At 45.8% G+C, this 23,993-nt stretch overlaps 1 protein-coding gene across 1 annotated transcript in view; it reads right to left on the bottom strand.

Moving 5' to 3' along the window:
• The window catches only part of LOC147698695 (inhibitor of apoptosis protein-like), a 78,632-nt gene that overhangs the window by 35,961 nt on the left and 18,678 nt on the right, over positions 1-23,993 (bottom strand). Inside the window, exons 2-3 of the mRNA XM_086935276.1 lie at positions 11,722-14,197; positions 11,509-11,608 (exon numbers count right to left, since the gene is read on the bottom strand). Coding sequence (XP_086791402.1) covers positions 11,509-11,608; positions 11,722-12,649 — 1,028 coding nt within the window. The 5' untranslated portion in view covers positions 12,650-14,197. The remainder of the gene's footprint in view (positions 1-11,508; positions 11,609-11,721; positions 14,198-23,993) is intronic.

The raw sequence follows: 23,993 nt of genomic DNA on the forward strand, positions 1-23,993 counted from the left end.
CCCTGCCCAGCGGACTCAAAGCGACCCGCCTCCCCAACAAAGCAGAGTGCTTCAATCCCCAAATGTTATACATCTGTAACTTGGGGGGTGAGAGAACCCGCCTACCCCGCCCACCCGACCCCTTAGTATACTCATCTGAAGACCTGTAACGGAGTCTCTGCTTAGTCCATGGCGAATAGTCCCCATATTGCAGTATCCTCTCCTTGTTGAGACAAGTCGGCGTTATCCTACTCACAGTTCTATATGGTCCATGTGCTCGGGTCGATTTTTCCCAGCCGCTCGAATTTCTCTTTAGTGGGGTTGTATCCAGTCTATGTCCGTATCATTATCCATTGTTTCGTGGAATCTGCTTGTCCCTCCTATCCTTCACTCGTCCGCGTCGCCAGCTCTTTGTTCCTCCCTGATCTCCTGTGTCCCCTCCTCTCGTTCCTCACCTCAATCTTGCCGAGAGAGCCACCGGCGCCTTTCCCTCTGCCCCCGATGTTTGTTTGCAGGCCTCCAGCCTTCCAGCCAGTCAGTAGCCTCTCCAGGCGATTAAATAAAACAAGCATTTGCAATGCAATAGGTCTCGCATTAGGAAAGTTTGAGCTATTGGTATTGTAAATGACACATTTTTTATTTATGTGTTGGTTTTTAAAATAGCAAACTTAATAGCTTTGTCGTTTACAATGCCAATAGTTTTAACTTTCGCAAATGTGACACTTATAGCATTTGTAATGCAATATGTGTTGTATTTACGTGAAATTAAAGGTGCTATTTTTGGTTGGCGAGGGAGGGAGATGGTTTTAATTTTTTGGCCACTGGGTGGCAGTAGACTTCACTTTGGCAGCCTGCCTTGCTTAATACTTTCTTCCCTGGTTGAGCACTCCATTGTCTGTCCCTCAGTGCACACAGGGGGCTGGAGCTGCTGCTGTGACCCGGTGAGTCCCTCTCCTTCTGCATATTTTTCTATTGGGGCAGAGAGGCACAGGCACCCGATTGCTCCCAGTGTTGCATAGGCACAGGCTCATTGTTCGGGCACATTCTGTGTAAGGCACTGTTATGATAGATCACGGGGCAAATGCTCACATACTTGCCGGGTGCACCGGCACTTTCATTTGTTGTTGCTGTGGGGGCACATTCGGACTCGGCGGCGCTGGCCGCATGCAGGCTTCTCCCTCCCCCTCACAGCAGGACAAATGTTCACGGGCTGCGGGGGGGGGGGGGGGGGGGGGGGCGGGGTCACTCAGATCGCTGGAGGCAGTCCTGTCGGCTGTTGCTCTCCCCGCCCGCGGAAGCCCTAGACTTCACTCGTTCCGCGAGGCGGGGGAGAGCCGGCGCTGCAGCTGAGGCACTGTTCGTCCTCCGTGCATTCTCCCCCCCTCCCTGCAGCAGCTTCTTCGTCCACACGCTGCCGGGGGTGTGTGTGTGTGTGTGTACACCGGGTCGCTGTGTGTTCCGTGCTGAGCGGGTGGGCTCCGCTTCAGCCGTGTGTTGGAGGGTGTTCAATGCCCGATTCAGGGCACCGCGAGGCGGTGCGGGCGGCAGTTACTTCTCCCTCTGTCCTCCCTGCCCGCGGCGGCTAGCAGTCCTTGCGCGGGCGGGGTGATGCTGGGGTCTTCGTGTCTTGTTGTGGGTGGGCTCCGCTTTTACTACGGATTGTCTGGCAGGGGGTCGCTGCACTCGCGGGTGGGCTCCGCTTGCAGTAGACCTTAGACAAACGTTGCGAGGGGGGTCAGGAGGCGGTTAGCTACTCCGCTCCCTCCCCCTCGTTATTCTTCTTGATTGCGGGTCTGGTCACCCCTTCCCACGCCGTCTCTAGTCTCTGTGCCCCGCCGCTTCCACTCACACACGCGGCGGGGGCAGGGGACGACTCGGGCAGGCCGCGGGTGGGCTGCCTTTTCGAAAGTAGTAATGAGGCGGTGGCGGGGGCAGGAGGGGGCGGGTCTCTATGTGTGTGTGTGTGTGTGTGTGTGTGTGTGTAAGTGTAAGTGCGTGTGCGCGCGTGTGTGTATGTGTGCATGCACGTGCGTTAGGCTGACTTGCTGCCAATGTGGACGGAGCCGACGTGCGCGTGCACGCTGTGAAATCCAGCCGGAGAGAAGCGCGTGGCAGTTTCTTGTCCTTCATTCCCCCGAGTCAGCTAGCTATAGTTCTCCACCTGGACCGCATCCTTCGGATGCGTATTCCCAGGCTCGACCTAAAAACAGGTTTTTCCCTCTGCTTCCACTCTTAGATTTGCCGGGAAGAGCATTGCATATTTTAGTTCTCTTTTGCGGAATTCCTTCTTTAATTCCGTGAATCTGCGTCTTTGAGCTGTGTTTTGGCCCCCGAACACTCTCCGGCAAACCAACGGGGCACACGTTGTTGCGCCGAGAGCGCCCCTCCCGATCGTCCAGCTTTCCCGAGAGTTGTAGGTTCATTTTTTCTAGGTGCGCCATTTGTTTCTGCAGTGTTGACATGTCTGATGTGAGGGTTTTCGTCACCCTAGAGCTCATTTTGGAGAGGTAAGCCCTTAACAGGGACACCTCCGTGGAGATGGAGCCTATAGATATTTGCATCAGTAATAACGTTGCCATCACGTCTTTCTATGTGACCTCTTTTTGGGGCTTCTCTGCCTTGGTCGGAGATCCCGAGTGTGGCTCTGCCTGTTGACTCTTCGCCATTGTGTATTTATCAATGAGATTTTGTTGCACCTGCCGCACCCCCGTGGAGATCATCTTGCCGCTCTTCAGGTAGCCTGCGTAGATTAAACCCCGGGGGGCGGGAAGGGTTTCCCGCTCCTCAATTGCAGTTCGCGGTCTCCTCACTGTCGCTCACCGGGTCCCGCCGCAGGCCTCAGAGGCCCTTCCTGTGTATATCGCCCCCTTTTTATTGTTTGTGTCACACCAGCACTGAAGGCGTTGCACTGCCTCGGGCGTCCCTCTGCCCACTGCGCTGCCGTTTAGCCTCCCGGGTGTTTCTCTGGCTCCCACTCTGTGCTCCGTCTATACACTCTGCTCTGATGTACACGCTATTTACCTTGGCCAGAAGGGGTCCGTTTCGGGTCGCCGCAATTGCGTTGGCTGCAAAAAAGTACTTGCGACCGGCAACACTCTAGCCCGGCTCTTTGAAACAGGAGCTGGTCGCCGCCCCGCCGTCGTGCGTGCTCAGACGTGCAGCCCTGGTCTTCACGGTGGGCCCTGGCTTAGTTTATGGTTATCAGGCCTCAGCTCCGCCCCTTTTCCTTTCCCGGCTCAGGGGACACTGCGCTCCTCACCGGATCCCGTTTTCAGGTAGCGTGGGACACGCTGCCGCTGTTTCAACGCTCTGGGCACTTCAGGTCACAGGATTAATGCAGGATTTGTGGGCCACGGCTGTCGGGTATCGGGAGCCTCTCTAGGTTGCGGCCATCTTGAGTCGGTCACAAGCCACGCCCCTCTCTAACACAAACTTGATAGTTTTGTCTCTAAGCTTCATGGGAAATTAAGTCTTTGTTGGTGTTTACTGTTGGTTTTGAAGGGCTGCTTGTTACAATAAAGAAGAAAGAACAGTCTAATCCTCGCCGTCGTGTCCTTAATAGAATTTAAAAGTTTCTGTTACGAAAGCTAGGAAATTTTTCATTCTAAGTTATTAGTATCAGAAAAAGATTGATTTAGGTTTCGGATAAGTGTATAAATGTATATTTATGTTTAACCAGTGAAAATAAACGTGACTTATTTAACATTAGTTATTTGGAAAAAAGTGTACTAATAACCATTCATCTACGCAGTATTACAATGCGTAGGTTATGATGGGTAAACCGTGATCCCCATCTCTCTAGGACCCAAGAAATGATGCCCTACTCTGCTTACCCATGTTTACCCACATGCTGATGCCCATGGTTGGGATCCTAGTACATCTATCCTACAGTGTGTGCTTACATTGACTTCCTCTTTAGGCAGTTCTTCAAATGGGCGGTACTGAGTACCTGCCCTTTTATTCCGAGAGGGACGGTACCTGCCTTTCGAAGCAGAGATGCAATACTTTAAATTGGAGTGCTGGCAGTTCTCCTAAGTAAGTAGGTACTCTGGTACAGAGTTCCTGCCCTCTGTAATTCTATTTCAAGCACTGTCTTTTGGCAAGGATAGATTTCAATACTGCCTCTCCTGCACCACTTACATTAGCCTACTCTGCAAAGGATGTGATCAATACTTTCCATTTGGCCTTCAAAACTATTAATTAAAAAAAAAAACGACTGATCTTGCACATAAAACAGTGGTTTCCAAATTGTGGGTCGTGCCCTTCTGGGGAGATGTGGGTTTATCTTATCAGAGAAAGGGGCATCTCAACATCTAAGAAACTCACTACTTTTACACCTTTTAATGAATCGAGGGGAGGATGGAAAAGCAAACTAGCACAAATGCCTGTGGAACAAGCCCAAAACAAGCAAACCACACAGTGGTTGTGAAAACTTTATCCACATCATTGTGAGGGTTAGACTTATTTTGGACTCGGTTTCATAGGCAGTTGTACCGATAAAAATATTAAAATTATCAGCGACAAGGTCTGAAATGTGAAGAATGCAATGGAGCAGGGTAGAGACCTACTGGGAGGAGAGGTGAAGTTGTATCTTGAGAGAGGGAACACTTCAGGAAGAGGGTGCAGCAGGTGACTCGACAGAGGAGCAATGTAAGTAACTGAAGGTAAGCGGCTCTGCAGAACCCAGTGAAGATGGGGTGCTACCGAATTATAGAGAAAGCAAGAAGTATTTGAGCCAGGTACAAGTGAGAGCACCAGAATCCTGAAAGAAGGGGACACTGAAGGGTCATGGAGTGAGGGGAGCTAAAAGAAGCCCAGGGTAAACAGCCCTGGCAGGTTTCCCAGATCCAAATGGAAGAAGCTGCTCGATGTTCAGTTTTCTGCCTTGCATTCCGAGGCTTCTGGTGAAGGTTTTATGAGATATGCAATTTTAACAAAGGAGGGAGGTAGAGTAATGATGTAGGATTCTTACTCCACGGGCTTAGTTACATAAATAAGGGGAATCCTACTAACAGTGACTGAGGGAAGTGTTACCCACACAAGTTTGGGAGCACTTAGTGTTTTGTAAAATACCCCTCACACACCAAAAGGCCCCTTGGTGTCATGCTTCATCATAGGGGTCCCCTATGATGAAGCATGACACCAAGGGGCCTTTTGGTTTTATGAGATAAACAGGACTCCAAGTCCCCGAATGCAAAGAAAAACATCCTAACTGCGGGCTGAAGACAGCTGGAATGCCAGAAACCGGTCCTCGGAAGCTTGTTTCCGGTCCAGGGAAGACATGGCTTGGCAGTTCGGGCTGGACTGTTCCCATGAGGCACAGGGTCAGACTGATTTGCATATAGCCATGTCTGACATGGGGTGGCAGAGTGGGCTAAAGAACGGTGATGGATCAAACCCAGATAGTTTGACTGGGTGTGAGTGTTTGATTGATTCAGATGCTCCGTCCATCACCACCCCCTTTTGTACCAACTGCAGCAGGAAAGCACACGTGGCCTTGGGAAACTAAGCAGGTACAGAAATGCTGCATGCGCCAGGAGGCAGTAAATGCTGTTGAATCCTGTGAGATACAAGAGACGGTAGTGATGAAACAAATACCAAGAACTGCAGCACTAAGAAGGGACGGGCTGCTGCAGGACTAAGTAGAGAAGGCCACTATTCAAATTCAGAAGGTAAGTAAGGAGACTGCACAAGCGAGCAGTAACAATGCAGGAGTTAGCTGAGTGTGTGTGCTGCAGGGGTGAGGAGTGGGAAGCCAAGGAGAATAGCCTATCCTGTATGCCTAATGCCCTTGTACAATCTTAAAAGTGCAATACATTTGAATAAACTTTCTCACCCTAAACATCAACTGGACTCCCAAAAACGTAAGCCACTCCTTCCCGAAAAAGCCAATCACTTTGCTCAGGGAGACTTTGAAGACCACTGCCATAAAAAAGATTCTCTTTATGTTCCAGGTCTACAATAAAAGGAGACCGTCATTTCCTGGATTAGCAATGCCTTTGTTCAAGCTAAGCTAAGCTCTTTTGTGGACTAGCCTACTTCGAACTCGCTCCGTATTTGCTTATGAATTGAATAATTTTTGTTCATGTTTTTTGCAATAGTTATTTAGCTTTGGTCCCTGCCTTTTAATTTTATTCTAGGTTATGCCAATCGTTTTTACTGTACAATTCAAAAATGAATTTGTATTAGAACTCATCCATTGTTTGAATAGGTAGACGCTACATACCCCTGTTTTGTATTTCCATCTTTATGTTAGTGTTAGAACCGACTGTCTCTAGTTGGCAGAGGTATGCACTTCTGACAAATAGGGACACACCTTTTCTAGTCAGGGCAAGGGGATCACACCCTTTGATAACCCCTGCTCACCCCCTTGGTAGCTTTGCAGAGCAGACAGGCTTATCTCAGAGGCTGTGTGTTAAGCATTTATGACCACATACAGTAATAAAGTGAATACACTACAAATGGACACGACACAGTAGTATTATAAAAATAAGGATTTTTATATAAGGCTTAGCACAAGACCAAATAACGACAAAAATATACCACAATCTTAATAAATACTCTTGGAAGGAAAAATAATAGTTCAAGTGTAGTTTCTTCTTAGCACAAAAGTCTTTAGTTCCAAAAGCAACTCTTCTTCTTTAAAACACAGTTCTTGGCAACAATGTAACCCACACTGGAGTCACACGACGTCGAGGCAAAGTTAATCCAAAGGTTCGGCGTCGACCGCGAGGAGCGCTACGTCGAGCCCGGAGTCGCACAGACCCCCACAACACAGTACCTTGGAAAAGCGAAGCACACGATGATCAGCAGCGTCGAGATGTCCGGCGTCGCGTCTTCGGCATCGATCCGGCCTCGGGGCGACCTGCAGCGGCGTCGACAGATGTCAGGCAGGAGCAGCGCTCACGAGGTGAAGCAGGATACGGCGTCGTCGTCGAGGTCGATGATGAAGCAAGAGTGAGCAGCGCTCACAGCGTCGAGAGGGCACGAAGTCGATGCGATCAGCAGCGGTGCAGACACAAAGTCACTTGGAGCTGGAGCCGAACTCGCTACTCACTGGCGTTGCTGCTGGCATCGATCGGGCCCGGCGGCCGGCGTCGAGGAAGCGGGACACTGGAGCCGTTACTCACGATGTCGAGCTGGATTCGGCGGCGTCCGTCGGCGTTGAGAATGCTGGTCTCTTTCAGAGGTGCTGGATTTTCAGGTTCCAGCAACAAGCACTTTTTAGCAAATGATGAAGTCCTTTATCCCTGTGACTTCAACAGGAGGCTGGCACTCTTCCAGCCCTTGGAGATTTTCTTAGCAAAGCTTGAGAGTACACACAAAGTTCCTCTCTCCTGGTTCCTTGGCAAAAATAAAGAAGCAACTGCAGGATTCCCCCAACAAACAGCACTCTTGGCAGAAGGGGTAGGCAAGTCCTTGGATCAGCAGGCTTCTGGTCCGTGGTTCAGGTTTCCTTGTCAGAAGTGATCTAAAGTCTTGGTTCAGGGGTCCTTCTCTTATACCCCTTTTTGGCTTTGATCCCTTTGTCCATGCAGGGGAATTTCCCAACATCCTGGGTTTGTTGTGGGTGTAGCCAGGCAGAGGCACCTGGCCTATTCACTGTGCAGGGCTGGGTCCTCAGACGCCCAGCAGGAGGTGGAGCCAGCATTGTCACTGGCAGGAGCAGAGCTATCGGCCTCCTGGCAGGAGGTGGGGTTAGGATCGTCCATGGCAGGCACAGAGCCATCAGTCGCCTGGCAGGAGGTGGAGCCAGCATTGTATCAGGCAGGGCAGGCTATCAGGAACTACTCTCCCCCTACTCTCAATGCAAATGTCCCACTCATCCCACACTGACTCATCCAGACCTCTGGAGCCACCCAGCTCCTGTCACACACACACCAAACCAGCAGAAACCAGAAATGGTTAGACAAGAAAATAGCCACTTTCTAAAAGTGCTATTTTCAAACCCAGAGTCCAAAAACCATCCACACAAACGGATGCGTTATTAAACCCCGAGTTCAGGGATACCAAACTCGACATTGCACCATGCTCCCCGAGCCAGCTAGGATTATAGCATTAATAATCCTGGCAGCCCATTCTAACTAATGGAGAGCAGGTTACCTTACAATAGTGAAAAACGAATATGGCTGTAATTCACTATTAGGATATGCCAACTTGGTCAGGCTTGTCCTACCTTATGCTTACAATGCACCCTGCCCTCAGGCCTACCATAGGGGTGACTAACATTAAGTTAAGGGAAGGTTTAGGGACTGGCAAGTAGGTATACTTGCGCAGTCCGCGTGACAGTACCAGACTGCACGTAGGTCTGGCAATGGCAGACCTGTAGACCTACTTTTACTAGGCTGCTCTTGTGGGTGGCACAACATGTGCTGCAGGCCCACCAGCAGCATTTGTATTTACAAGCCCTGGCACTCCTGGTGCACTAGACTAGGGACTGATAGTAAAACAAATAAGCCATTCATGGAATTCAATCAATACAGCAATTTAACATAGGGAGCACTTGCACTGTGGCACTGATCAGCAGTGGCACAGTGCCCAAAGCATTATACCAGCAAAAACATCGTAGAACAGTGGAGGCAAACAGAAAAAATGGAGGAGAGACTCAAGCCAATGATGTCAGGTCTAACAGTTAGCATATAACGTATTATTCTAGATGGCATTGCAGACTGGCCTTCTGCCATATAAAACAAGAAATAGTACTGTAATAGAAACTTGCGGGAAACCTCAAAATCTTTTTTTTCTAGCTAGTTAAACTATAAAATACTCTCCAATCTCATTTTCATCTCATTTTCTAATGGCTATTTCCAAAGATAATCTCTAAGCCAAGGTGAGCACATTTCTTTATTTCGATCATGAGCATCACCAATGATGGCATGGTACAAAAATGCATGTCAAATGGTCTTCAGCTTTATCCTACAAGTTAAAGACACCAAAGTAATTTTGCCCAATACTGATCTTAAGCCTCTTTTTCGTGGGACATCTTTCAGTAGATGTATATGACAATACTTCTAGAAGATGCATTTGGTATGGCCCACTGAGGTTGAACATGTGATGAATGCCAAAGCTCTGCATTAAGTCAGTTATGTTCCCACTATATGACAGAAAGAGAACATGCACATATTCAATTATATATAAATTCGATTTTGAGAATTAGGGTGTCCTAAAAGGGAAACTATTAAGCATGCAACAAAATAGGCGGGGCTGATACACTGATCATATTTGTGACCACTAAATGATTTGGGGTGGGCATGGCAATGTAGGGTTGTGATGAAAGATTTATGACCGAGAATTAACATTTCCAAAGATTTAGATAAATTATTTGAGAGGTAAACATTAATTTTATTGACAGTATTAGGGCCAAACCAACAGGGAAATTCAGAATAAGGACCCAATTAAAATAGATGCTAATAGGGAGAGTGGTTGCACAACACAATTCCAAACCCCTTTAGCCATGAAACAGTGCATTTCCAATTCTAAGCAAAGGCCATGACTCTCATGGCAGAGTAAATATTTTAAAGATTGGCTGTTGCCTTAGAAGATTAATGATACACTCACCTCTACAAAAAAGTCAAAGTTTGCTTCTGATACTCGTATCAAGACAGTTCTTAAATCTAAAGGGATTAAATGACTGCTTTAAAGTCATGAAAGAAAACCCCTATGCGTAAACACTTAATTCTGGACTGTGGACTGAAATTGGTTTTTGCCAATGATTACAGTCTCCAAATCAAAGATTTACTATAATATTTTGAATCAATGAGGAAGTTGGATGGGCCTCTAAGGGTGCCTACATCATCCACAGATCTGGTTTGCGTTCTACATGGTCATCCTTCAAACTAAGCACCTTTAGCTCGCAAAATGCAAGACAAAACATGAGATAGGAAGGTTTGGCCAGAGGGTAGCACTCATTTACACAGCTCATCTTCCCACAGATGTCCTGATGGGGCATCCAATAGGACATCGCTGAAGATTGAAGAAAACCTGATCACGGTCCCAAAGAGTTTGTTTTCACCACTAACTATAGAGGGGAGAAACCTCTTCCCAGGAAGCATGAAAGTTAAAATATGACTGTTTGCTGCAGGCGTTAGACAAAGAATGGGTTATTTTTCCTCTAAAAGTCGAGGACCATGGGGCTGAATTGAATCCTCTCCTGCAAAGGAAGTCTACATTTCCTGACGTGCCAAAGTCACAAGATGTATGAGTGACCTTTGACTATGTGGACATCATCATTATGAACCAGATGAATAGGTGGGTGCCACGAAAATCAATACGAAGTATACAAGTATTTTTGCTTCTAATCCAGAGATCACTCAAGACAGAAATGTAACAATGGTAGAAATTTTCAGAATTGCATCAAGCTTTGATAAGGAGCATTATTTTTAAGCCTGAGAAACATGTACTAAATTTGGATACGCTTTGAAAGTGATTAAATATCTGCAACAAGGAGGTCATAATGAGACTATAAATCAGTGGTCTTCAAACGTTTTAATGCCACCTGTGTGGAAAAAAAAATCATAGGGGCCTCCTCTCAAAATTATTCACAATTATTCCATTTAACTGACAATGTTTAAATAGGTCGAGACTTACTTAAACATTGCAGGAAAGTTCTGGTTTTGATGAATATTTGGAGTCCCTCAACTTTCTTTTTTTTTTTTTTTTTTTTTTAAAAGAGTTTTATATAGCGCAAACTTGACCCGGTATTGGGTATCAGAGCGCTGTACATAGCACTAGTTGCGTTACATGAGGACACATTCATTTTTATTAGGCGCGGGGTGATTTGCCCAGAATCACAGGATGTTCAGCTTCATTGCCAAGACTCGAACCCGGTTCCCCAGATTCGAGGTCAACTTGGACATCTCCTGCCAGTTCCTTCCCTTTTGGCACCTTTTACCAGCCAGGATATAAATGACAAAATATGTTAGTGATGGCCCATTACAAAGCGGCCTACTGCCGCTCATTATCTTTCTGCTGAAAACAAAGCACTGCTATAAGCATAATGGTTCTTTTGGCCAGAGCCTGGCGCCCCCCCCCCCACACCTCCACCCCTTCCCCCTCCCCGGGATCACTTAAGGCCCCCCTAGGGGGGCCTGCTCCCCAGCTTGAGGACTCCTGCTATAAATACATGTAAAAGCGTTTCCAAATGGGACCTTTACACTTTGCTAACTGCAGTAGCCGAAATAAAACTGTAAAAAATGTATTTTACCAACTTAGAAAGCACCTCATTTCATAAGACATTGGAAAGGTTATCATCATCAATTGGCTTGCTTTTTAACTATTGCTTATAAGGAAAAATATTTTGCAATGTAGTAAAGTCAAGCACTTCAACAGGTTAAGTAATACCACTGTTTCACAACATGTGTTAGAAAGGAAGTAAGGTTTACATACAATTGAACAGGGAATTAAAACATGGTGAAACAGGAAACCTTAGTTTGCAACAGCTCTACAGACCATAACATTGGTAAGAGGGTATTGCCCAAGCTAGCAGCAACAAAGCCCCAAAAACCACTGAAGTCACAATCATAACTGTACCTTGGAAACCATTTGGCATGCTCAATCCATGGGTCATCGCCTGATTCCCAACATCTCAGTCCACCATCACAGCAAAAGCACTTGACATCATCATTGCGACCTCAATATATTAAAAGAAAAAGGAAATCTTATGCAATGCATGTTTTCCAAAAATAGGGACTTAAATCAACAAATACCAACAGAATTCAAGGTCCTTGTATGAACAAAACTTACCCACATAATAGAAACCAGCATTTGCCAGCTGGTCTGGTCGTACAGGGATTCTTGAAGGCCAACTGATGAATGTTTTAACCCGGGCAGCATAGGTTTGCATGCTGACATTGGAAACATTTAGTCGTGACTGCTCTGCCATTTGGCTTTCCAGAAAGGGACAGCTCGGAAAATGTCTGCGATGTTCCGATAAAGCGTTATCTTTAGGTTCCCAATTATTCAGTTGCCCTCCACAAGTAAAACAGGTAACTCTGTCTCCAGGTCCAGTGTAATAAAAGCCAGCCTTTGCGAGATCGGTTGGGGAGAGAAAGGGGAGTGGCCATGCCTTAAAAGTGCTCAACCTGGCTTCTTCTGTACTCAACAAAGAGCTGGGCTGGCTGGGCCGAATGCTTAAAAAGTCTTCAATGCCTTGGGAGGTCACCGGATCCTGAGGAAAACTGGAATAGGAAGAACTGAAATATCCACTCCTATCTAAAGTAGATGCTAAGGAGGTCGACTGTGGAGACTGCAAGAGGCTACTTGTAGCTGGAGGAGAGAAAGCTGAATGAGATGATGACCCAAGATTGCTAACTGAATGCAAACCTTGAAGGAAGCTACAGCTTGGATACAGTTGTTTGTGTTTTTCCAGCGCATTGTCTCCTTTTTTCCAGTTATCCAGCATCAGGCCACAGCTGAAGCATTTTACTTTATCATTTAAGCCAGTATAATAAAAGCCTGCCCGGGCTAAGCTCCGCTCGGTCACTGGCACACTCGGAGGGAAATTGGAAAATGTGGAAAGTCGATAGAGTTCACACGAGAAGTCATACTTGAGCTCGTGCACAGTACTGTTGCTCATCAAATGCGTCAGGAATGGACTGTTCTGCAGAAGATTCATAATGGAGAATATGAAAAAAATGGGGAAGGTCTCCCTCTGGGAGGTAGTTTTGTGCATTAATTCACTTGGTCACTTTTATTGACGCTTTTCAGTCACAAATCAAGAATAGCCGTCTATTTTTATTGATGGTTACCTTTACATAAACAAATTCAGGTTTTACCACAGTTCAGCCTGAAGCTGGTCTTATCTGCTCCTTTGCTATATGTACTAGCACAACGAGCAGCTCCTCCACGAAAATTTGAAATGTTGACTTCTTTTTCTAGGAACCCTATTTTTAAGCACATAAATTCATGTTCAGTTGGAGTAAAAAAAAAAGACTAAATTACTTCCTGCCGCGTGTAGACCACGCCAAGACACCAGATAGATATCCCTGGCTAACTTGCTGGAACCTTCTTAAAGGGCTCAATCAAGAGAATAACAAAACAGATTTTCAAATAGGTGGTTTCATAAAGGATTGGAGTTAATTTTACAAAACAGTTACACCACCAAACATGCTTGTTAACTGGCAAAAGTGAAATAATGAGCCCTGCATTAAATATTAAGACATTCGCTTGCAGTTTTTGCAAAATGTTATCAGTTTCAATTCAAACCAAATCGTTTCTGCAAGTCTTAATATGTTTTATTCGTAATCTGGAAAACCCTCAGAATACAACAGTGAAGTGCCAAAAAACAAAAGGTTTCCAAAGCGGGCTAGATCTAGACATGTTCCACTAACACCATTAGAAGGGCATCTGTTTTGCCCTGAGAATTGGACGACAAAAGATAGAGGTAGTTTCTCTGAATGGGGATAGCAATGACAATGGCTTGTAAAATGTTTCAGGTGACACTTAAAATCTTGCATTTAGCTTCACCTCTACTGTAATAAGTCTAAAGATGAAATCTAAAGCAGCACTAACACCATCAGGATCTATGTCCCCATAAAAATCAACCAAATTTAAAATGCAATTTCTACTTTAATTCAGTACTTCTATAAGCATTAAATGTTCAACTGTTGTTTTCTCAGGGTTTTCAAAATCCACAAGAATAAGGTTTATTCTGAACAATTTGGCAGAAACTAGCTCACCAAAAAAGAAACTTTATAATGACCAACAAGAATCCATTTATTACAGTTCGGTTCAATAACCCAACTGTAGGCTAAGTGGCCCCAGTGAATGTTAACTCACATGTCACTTTAAACACACACGATGTAAAGCTCTCTCTACTCGCTAACGCAGGCACTGAAATAAATACAGTAGACGATGCCTTAGCACGATGTAGAACGCTTAGCAGCATTTTTAAATTAAACACCTTTTCATATGCCTCGTCTCCGGTTTTCTCAATCATTCGCTGCTTTATAAAAATGTTTCATAACCCTCCAAGGGAGAGGTTCCATCACGGATTCTTTATAGACCATTATTTGCTAGGCTGCTACTTTATACAAGAACAAAATAATAATCAGCAATTCCGGTTTACTATCTAGTTTCTTTTTTGGTTCACAAAACTACCTCCCAGAGTTTGGACCAACATCCCCTTTAGTGAGTTTAGGCTTCCATTTTAAAGCGTATGACTCAACAGAAGAAATGATAAAAAATAAATGAATCCAGGGTGTATTTTGGCAGCAGAAATCTGAAAAGGAAAAAAAAGCACATATTAGAAACAAAAGCCACATTTAATTACTGATCATACAATTGATAGTCATACAACAAAAAAGGTTTGAGAGATCTGGGCCCTTACACAGTTATGTTGGGGGGATGGGGGTAATAAACAAGACCCTATTAGATCCTAAGCGAAACATGCAGCTCTGATTCTTTTCGGAGTGTGTATTATTCCCGCCCATCTTCAAATGTTCGTTCTGCTTTGTCTGGTTTGTTCCAACATTGCACAATCTAAAACTAAAACTAAAAATAAAAATAAACATAACAAAAACAGAAGCTAAAACAATTAAGAAGTTCCATTAGAGTGCTTTTAAGATATTGGTACCTTTTTAAAAGCTGAATATGGATGGCTTGGCCTGACAAGAGGTAGAACCTGCGTGATCCAAGAGCCCTGATCTGAATCCTGCGGAATTCTGCTGGGATAATGGTCCTCCCAGTTTGAAATTAATGTATCCCACCTCCCTGGGAAGAATCTGAGGCTCGGAAACCAGAGCCGCTGGGTTGCGGACTACTGAGCGCAAGAACAGACGGCCATTTTCAACTTGGGAATTGGTGTACGCACTAGAACTAGCAAGTGGAGGAACGAGAAGGTGCTGGGTGGGTGCAGACTGCGGCAGAGACCTGTGACCACGGTGGAACAGAGCTGTCCTGACACTGTGCTTTTCTGCGTGGAAAGGCTTCTGCTGGCAGGACTGCTGGATGTGCATTGCATCTGCCCATAGCAGAGTGGGGAGAAGCACCAAGGTCGTGTGTGAGCTAAGGAGATAGACCCCTGAATTGCGCATGAAAATGAATGGTTGGCTTGCCGTGGTGTAAATTGGGGACAGGATTTTCAAAATCCTGATACTACCCGGAGACCCCCCTTTCTGTCACCAGCGGTCTCTAGGGAGTGCTAGGTGTCCCAACTAGGTAAGACGGGAAATCAGTTCTGCCTGGGGCCTGGTGGAGGTGCTGCCTGATGGAGCAGTTTGCCCCCTGGGGTGAAGAGATGCAGCACACACTGGAGATTGGAGAGGTTGCCATCTAGACGGAGAAGACACTCAAAGTTTGGAACACAAAGAAAAAGCCCTTACTGGGCACTGATCGTATGTGTATGGTACACTGCCCAGGTGCCTCAGAGCCCTTGAGCTGACCCCCCCTTTAGTTACATTTGCTGCATGTTTGTACAGTAGTTCAGTGAAGGATCCTTTGAGGAGACTCCAAATGAGGAGCTGGTGGTCAAATATACCGAAAGAGGACACCTGAGAGTAATGGCTGAGAACATAGTAGTTGGACATATTAAAAACACTCCGAAAAGCCCTTGCATTGCGCATCGTCTGTGATGCACAGTACATGCAGCGAGGTCTCTGAACCAGTAGACATGTGAAGGAGCAACAGGGGAACACCATTATGCGGTACACTACATAGCACACATTACAGTAAAGACCTACCAATAGACAGAATCGCATAGAACACAAGAACAGGAAGAGCAGTTGGATAAATCTTCTAGGAACAGTGCTTTAAATGTAAATGGGCCGGTATTGTCCCTTCTCCAGAGAAATGCAATAATTTTAATTTGAGAGTCGCAGCACTTCTCAGAAACAAGCAGGTAATCTGGTACAGAGTACCCGCACTTCAATTTTTCCATTTCAAGCACTGTCTATGACAGAACTACTGACAGCCATTTAGGGATATTGCAAGGCCCTGGAGGGTAAAATAGAAAGTGTTGTTGGATGTCAATCTACTATGTGCTGACCTGCACAAGGTGCTAGACAGTGTATACAAGGTTGAGGGCACAATGATTGGGCTGCAAGCCAAGGTGACAGCACTGAAAGCGCAAACAGGGAAATTGATGACTACAACCAACATTCTGAACCAAAGGGCTGAAGGCACTGAAAAATCGATCATGGTGTATGATCTTTTGTTTCCTTGGGCTTCTGGAACAGGTGGAGGGGGCTAATGCAGAGGTTTTTCTGGAGAACAGGATCCATCGAGACCCGATTCCTACCGGCCAGTTTGCTGTGGAGAGAGTACATCAGGACCTGGTGGCTCACCCTCATCCTAGGGCTCAGCCGCGAGCCCAGACAGAACACATCATGAATTATAGAGACAGGGACTGTAGCCTAAAGGCAGCCTTCCTGGTTATGCAGACAGTGTTTGAGAATCACACCATCATTGTTTACAAAGATTACACTCAAAAGGTGTGGGAGAAGTGGAAATCCTTTATATTGCTCTTTCCTGCATGACTAAGTCGTTGTTCAGGGTAAGGGGCACTTTTTTTTGTGTAAACAGCCCTGAAGTGTAGACATGGTGGGTGGAAACGTGGGGCAAGGTTGCCCTGTGGGGGCCCTCGGGACCAAAGAGAGAGCCCTCGTGAAGCGTTGTACAACGGGGTGGCAGCAGGGGTTTGGCTGCAGGCACAGACCAAAAGATAGGCCAGCGAGTAACAACTGGTGAGGATGGGACGATAGTGGGGGGCAGTTTTGCTGAGGACAGAGGAGTCCTTCTTTGAAGGACCAGGACCTCCTACGGACTGACCAGGATAAATGTTGGGCGACTGTGCTGACGCCATGGAGGAGGAAACTACCTCTCCATAACTCTTGGATGTGGTTGCCACTGTCACTAGATGACTTGAACAAAAGTGCGGATAAAGGTACGGTATTGTTCTAACCAACTCTGTGTGAGATGATAGCCTATAAGCAGGGCCACTGGAATTATGCGATTGTGTGGCTGCAGCGATTTTCCCCATTGCCGCATTTCATACATAATCCATTATCTGCAGATTTGTACACCCCCCCCCCACAAAAGTTGTTTCTAACTGAAACATTGCAAAAGTTGCTAAAAATACAGCAACATGCGTTGCCACGCAGTAGAAGGCCCTTTGCAAAGCTGGACTAGTCACCTTTCTGTTGGTTATTGCTATGTTTGGGTATTAAACTGGCACTAGTAAGGTGCAGCCAATGCCCAAACAGTGGTATCAAGTTTAAAAATGACAAATAATGAAGTAATACTACTACAAAATGTGCAGTATTATGCCGCATAATTTGGCTTTTTTGCCAAATAATTTCTCAACCCTGCCGCATAATTTAGCTCTCTCCTGCCGCACAATTCCAGTGACCCTGCCTATAAAACATAGGGGAGCAATTAGGGGGAGGGGGCATTTGCAAGTGTGATTGGGGTTGACTGAAGAACCAGACTTAACATTGGTTCTCCCATCTTATTCAAAGAGGAATGATCAAAGATCTCACATGTGCTATTGGGGTGTTGGCGGAATCGGCCTGCTCGGGGGGTCCTCTCATTTGGTTGGGCCTCTGGCTGATCGTAAACTGTCCGCGGTTCTGTTTTTTTTTGTTACGATATAAGTGTGGTGGGTACATAGACATCAAGGTAAAGAGTTGAGGGTGGGGTAGAATTAGTACACAGTCGTCTTGTATAATAAGAGAACTAGAGATACACTTTGGAAAACCACAGGCTGTGGAAATGTTAAGTATGCCCTTAGGGTGTGTGTTGGGGGAGAGTAGAGAGTAATTGCCATACTTTGGAGAGGTAAGGGAGGAATAGAATGCAGAGTTATCAATATAGGCTGCAACCAAGCTGTTTGTGGTGATTGACTGGAGCGTGGTCATCTCCACTGGGATGCCAGGGAGGCTCTAAGAATGTATGCCACCGTGGGAAGACCTGCTGGGCGGCTACTTTAACCTAGAAGGTACAGTGAACAAAAGGGCACTTATAGCTTGGAATGTTCTGGCACTAGATAATTGTTCCAAGAGATACAGGATACACTCATATTGTCGCAGATACAATGTTCAAATTACATTGCTGCAGGAAACCCATCTTCTTAAACAGAGAAAACATGGACGGGTTTGGTGTTTGCAGCTTCATACTCTAATTATACTAGGGGGGGGGGGGGGGGGGGGAGTGATGATGTGGAAACTCCTAAAGGTCTCTTTTATAGAGAAGGTGGCACTTTAGGATCCAGGAGTTAAATGCATTAAAGTACCTGGGGCTCTGGGCAGATTTAATACTTGCTTAGTGAAAAATCTACAACCGGAATGTGATCGATAAAACTTTTCCTGAAATAACGAGGCTTTCAGTCCTGTAAATGCACAGCAGAATCATGCGTGCAAGAGATTTTAATTGTTTATTAGATTGCTAACGTGACAATCCTCCCACCCCACCCCGTCCCAAAGCCAGGTCTTAATTTAAATATGGAAATGCTGTTGAAGAGGGTTGTGTAGGATCTTAACTTATTAGAAATCTGGCGGCATCACTACCCAACGGACCACACATACTGGATTATGTAACAGGCAGTAGCGAAGACGCTCTGTGTATAAACAGATTATCACAACTATTTCCTTTTGAACCATTCTCTGTTACTTATTATGGTGCTCTGGAGGAGGTTTAGGCCTAAAATCAAATCCCCCCCCAGCCCCGGTGGCATTGTACTAGATGATGCAGTCTCAATTGTTATTAAAGTGGCTGCTGTGCTTGTTCCTGGAGGCTCAAGAAAAATGGAAAAATGAGTCCTTCGGATCATGAGGGTAGCGCTGATGGTGCTGATCCCCGAAGAGGGGTTGAGGAAAAGGTTATATAATATCAACAGGAGTGCTGATTTATTTTTTAATCCACCTGACTGTGTACAACGTTGTCTGAGAAATTTTCCTTGTACGTCCTGACATTGTGCATTCTTTTCTTTCCATGCCTTTGGAAAAGTACCAAATGGTTGCTAGAATGATGACACCTTCTTAATCATTTGTGCTTCCCTGAAATGTAAAGCCACATTTCTTTACCATTCAATTTGCAATTAGTCAAGGTCTGGGATTCTTTCTTACATTACTTACCTTGAAAATGTAGAATGGCTAGCTATTCTTTTTGTATGGATAACTGGAAGGAAATTGCCAATGGATTAGGGGAACGGAGTGTAGTCTGTACGCAGACTGGTTTGAAATATAGTATACATATGAAAAGGGAATTCTTTCAATTGTCCATTACCTTCAAGGAACAAGTTTTTTCCTTGTTGGTTTTGCAACCGCTTAAGCGTGAATAAACTGCTCTGTTTTACCTCTGACTGCCTGTTCTCCTTTGGATTTAAGTGGAAAGAGTGTCATTTTCCAGAGCGCAGAGGTGCGCTTTCCACAGGGAGGGACCCTGCCTGTCTGGCCTCTTACAGGTCTCTGTCCATGCTGAATACCGACATAAAACTACGCTTTAAAATGTTAGAAACAGACTGCTTGGGGTGATCGAATTGCTGATACACCCAAATCAAGTTGGGTTTCTGCCAGGCAGAAGCACAACATAGAATATTAGTAGGCTGAATCATGTATTGCACTAATTGGAGACATCAGAGTAATATTTTACTCTGGCAACCCTGGATGTGGAACAGGCTTTTGATACAGTGGGATGGCAGTACATGTGGCCAGTCATACAGAGTATGGGATTTGGTCCTAATTACAATAAAGGGGTGCAGCTATTGTACACGGATCCGGTGGCCCAAATGCGCAGTGGGGGCATTGTCTCAGCCGCAAGGAGTTTGAGCAGTGGGACTAGGCAGGGGCGTCCCGTCCCTTGTATTGTTTGTAACATCAGTGGAGCTGCTGGCCTGCAGGTTGCAGGCAGTACTGAAGCCGTAGGGTAAATCATCTTGCTACAGAGACTTATTTTATGTATCTGTATGTGGACAATCAGACAATGCCCTTGTATATCTTAAAGACCCAGAGAAGTCAGAGTCCCTATTATTAGAGGAACTGAGGAGTTTACAACGGTGTTTGGGCTACATACTAATAAAACTAAGACCCTATTGTTTCCTCTGGGATGACTGGGCCAACCAGGTGCAGCACTTCCATGGGAGGCAGGGCTACAGTGAGGAAAGGACAAGTTACGATACCTGGGCATATGGGCGACACTGTCCACTTGACACAGTAGGACCTTAATGTGGGCACACTGATGAAGGGTTTGGACTGCTCAGTTGACTTTTGGATAAAACCGTTGCTATCCATAATGGGGCACTTAACGGTGGCCAAAATGGTGTTCGTCCCCCGTTTATATGTTCTGCAGAACTAAATGTGTCCAATTTCAGCTTCAGGATTGATGGGATCCTGAACTCGTGTGGGCAGAAAATTAAGCCAAGTGGAATTAAGGCACCCTAAAATCCCTCTGGCTGGAGAGCGGCCTGTGACTGCCTGATCTGTTTTTGTATTCTGTGGTAACGCACCGGCAACATGTCACCAGCTGGTTTGATGAGGGGCCCAAGTAGGAGAAATCTCTGCTTGCAGACCTGAATAGACCCTTCTGCCACCCGTGGGTCTTTATGATGGTCAGGGGAGCCCCTCTGAACTCTCCGTAGTTAACCAGGCTGTCAGCAAGTGCATGACAGTGTGTATTGCAAAGAGTGGTCTCCAAAATACTGAAAATGCCTGCCTTCCCATAGCATATGCCGCTTTGGGCCCTGAATTTGTTTAATTATTATTATTTATTTTTTACATACAGCAGATCTTACACCTTGTAAACTAACAAGGGCCGCGCGGTGTTTGGGAGATACGGCAAAGGCAAGTGTCTTTTTTTCCTCCTCCTCCTCGGCTGCCTCTCATTTTAAAACCCGAACTTCAGTTTGTGACTTCTTATTTTCTTTTTTACTTTTATTTTTATTTTACTTGTATATCTTTTCCTTTGTCATCAAGACTTTGACTGGCTTGTACTGTTCCTAAAAAGCATATGGCTTCTCCGAACAAAATGGCCCTGTGTGTATCTAAATGTTATTGGCTCCTCAACATAGTTGTGTAGTGTAAAATGGCCGGGTTCCCACTACCCTATGGCAACTGAAAGAGGACCATAGTCTCTACAACACTAAACAGGGTAATAGGACTCACCAATGCTGGACACCAACAAAGGACTATATATCCGGGCAACAAGCCACACTAAGGTTTCGGCCATCTTGGACTGATCTCATTACATTGCTTTAGACTGATTTTTCACATATCTACCCAGCTCAGGTCAGTCTCTCACCCCTTTACATCACATGCCATCACTTCCTAACCTAAACCACCATCCTCACCTAGCACCCTCAATATAATCTCCCAGGTCATCTGACCTCCCACCCTCCCACCTCACCCCCCCACCACCTCACAACATACTTCTAAAGACACAGGTTCACACTCACTCATACCTCCGCCCAGTCTGATCTTAGCCTCTGGCAACCCACATCACCCACACTGCTCACTTTGTTAACAAGCAAAATGGAACTCATTGGCACACATACATTCAATATCATTTATCCCCCACACCTCGCACAAAAAGCCTCCAAGCGCTTCAAGCACATCTTCTTAAAACTACACCCCGAAACCCTCTTCGCTGACCCCTATTTTTCTCTTCCACAACGGTCACATTACCACTGACATCATCATCCACACCAAACGCAGAGCCCAATGATGCAAAGCATTCCTAACGCTATTCTCGATCTCTTCCACTAGAAAATCTCCACATGGTCTAACAATCACTATTGCACCATTACAGCTCTTCCAAGCTACTGCAACAATTACAATCTACAATAATGGCACTATCCTCATGCAATCCACGAATCATAATCTAAATTGACTAGAGAAGATCTTCCCCATCATTAAAAATCATGTATCCAATCCCCTTACTTCAACCCAGCCCTCCCCCTCTATGCAACCAACAAATCTGTTGCCACCTCAACATCCCCCTCTATTACCACCTTCCCCCCTCATCCCCACCCTACTCAGGCTTCGGATCCATATGCCCCTACCTCCCAGACTACCCTCTCCTCCAACACACCCCATACCATCGCTATCTACCAACGCACATCCCCATCCTCACATCCCACCCAACCCACTACGCCTCATGCACCAGCACATACAAATGCACCCCACCTCCATCATACAGATCTAATGCGCGCACACGCGTCTGCTTACCCCCAATCCTATCACAAACACACTCTCCCTCCAGCCCTCATTCCGCTCCCAGCTACACCCACTACTTCTATTCACCAGCAACCTACCCTATCACATATGTTATCCTTACTAACAGTCCCCCCCAACCACAAATACACCACCACCCATTACTCTGCACATGCCCATCCAGGTTACGGCACAACCCCACTCATGCATATCTCAATCACACCCTCCACTCACATCCGCCCCGGATACCACGATGGATGAACCATCACACACGTCTACCCCACTCATAATAGCTCCAGATACCAGTTTCGATCTGATCATGTCTGCACTCCTTCAAATCAAGGATGAACTCCACACTGTCAAAAAGATGATTGCTAGACAACCAATGCACATCAGACCTGCAAACATGTCTAGCTCAAGCTACCCCCCAATTCGCCTTCCACACACCACCAAGCATAATCGCCTCGCCTGGAACTCCATCCCATTCCCCAATCTCCCTTCCCGTCCAATCCGTAGCACCAACCCATTCCCGGAGAATAATATCCGCTCTCTCCTACAATCCCCCTCTCATCACTCCCATCGCTGCAACCCACACGGTCATTCGGGCTATTACCCCCAACACACACAGATCCGCCTCTCACAACAATAGAGGAATCATTGACAATAATCTTAGAAGAATCACACTCACACTTGATCCCACCCCTTCCCTCATTACACCCAGTCTTAAATGCACCCTCCTGAACTGTAGATTGGCCGCCAGACACGCAATAGATATCGCCGACTTCATCTCTCAGGAGCTTGACTTGCTTGTGCTAACAGAGACATGGCTAACTGAATCCTCTTAGACATTCTGGTACCTCCAAACTACGACATCATCAGACTTGATAGAAGTGAAAAAACTGGGGGAGGAATAGCATGCATACACAGGAGGACCATCTCAGTAAATAAAGCCTTATCCCCCACATTCTCCTCTTGTGAATACATGTGCATTAACATCACCAGTAATGGTACGCCAGTATGCTCCCTACATATCATATATCATCCACCTCGTGATAACCTAATTTTCACTTAACACTTCATGGACATGGTCACAACGACCACCGGACGACAAAACACTCAAATTTTCCTAGGCGACTTCAATCTCCATTGGAACGACATCAAGGATTCATGGGTCAACAGTCTCAAAAACTTCATCGGCGCGCTTGATCTCACCCAAATCTGCAACAGCTCCACACACAACAAAGGTGCAATCTTGAACTTAATAATTTCCAAAACCAACTCCATTCAGCTTGACTCAATTCTTCCCTGGGGTTGGTCAGACCACCACATCATTACTTTCTTCATCAAGGAAACCGTGAAACTCAACGCAGCCCAATCCACTAAACCAAAAATTTTGAAAAGACTTGAAAAACCTCAAGCACAACACTTTGCCCATCCACTCTCATAAAGTACTCCAGCCTCCGGAGGGCCTCTCCTCGGTACAGGACCTCACCAACCACTACCTTAACTCAATGTCTACGGTTATCAACGAGGTTGCTCCTTTGCAACTAAAGAGAGTTTCATCAAAAAAACTCTAAACCCTGGTTCAACGACCTGCTGAACAATGACAGACGCATGCTTAGAACTATGGAACGCATTTGGAGATCAGTCCCTTCTTCCAATTACCTTAAAATTCTAAGGAATTAGAGAAAGGACTATTACAGAAAGATCAAACGCACCAAAGCCGAATTTTTCTCTCACCAATTAGTTCAAGCGAGAAATCGCCCCCCAAATCTTTTTGACTTAATCAAATCCCAATCTAAGGATGAACCTAAACAACTACAAGATACCTCGCGCACCCAACCCACGTGCGACGAATTCTCTGATTTCTTTCAT

This window comes from Lissotriton vulgaris, chromosome 8 (assembly GCF_964263255.1).
Source record: "Lissotriton vulgaris chromosome 8, aLisVul1.2, whole genome shotgun sequence".
In the NCBI taxonomy this organism is placed as follows: Eukaryota; Metazoa; Chordata; class Amphibia; order Caudata; family Salamandridae; genus Lissotriton; species Lissotriton vulgaris.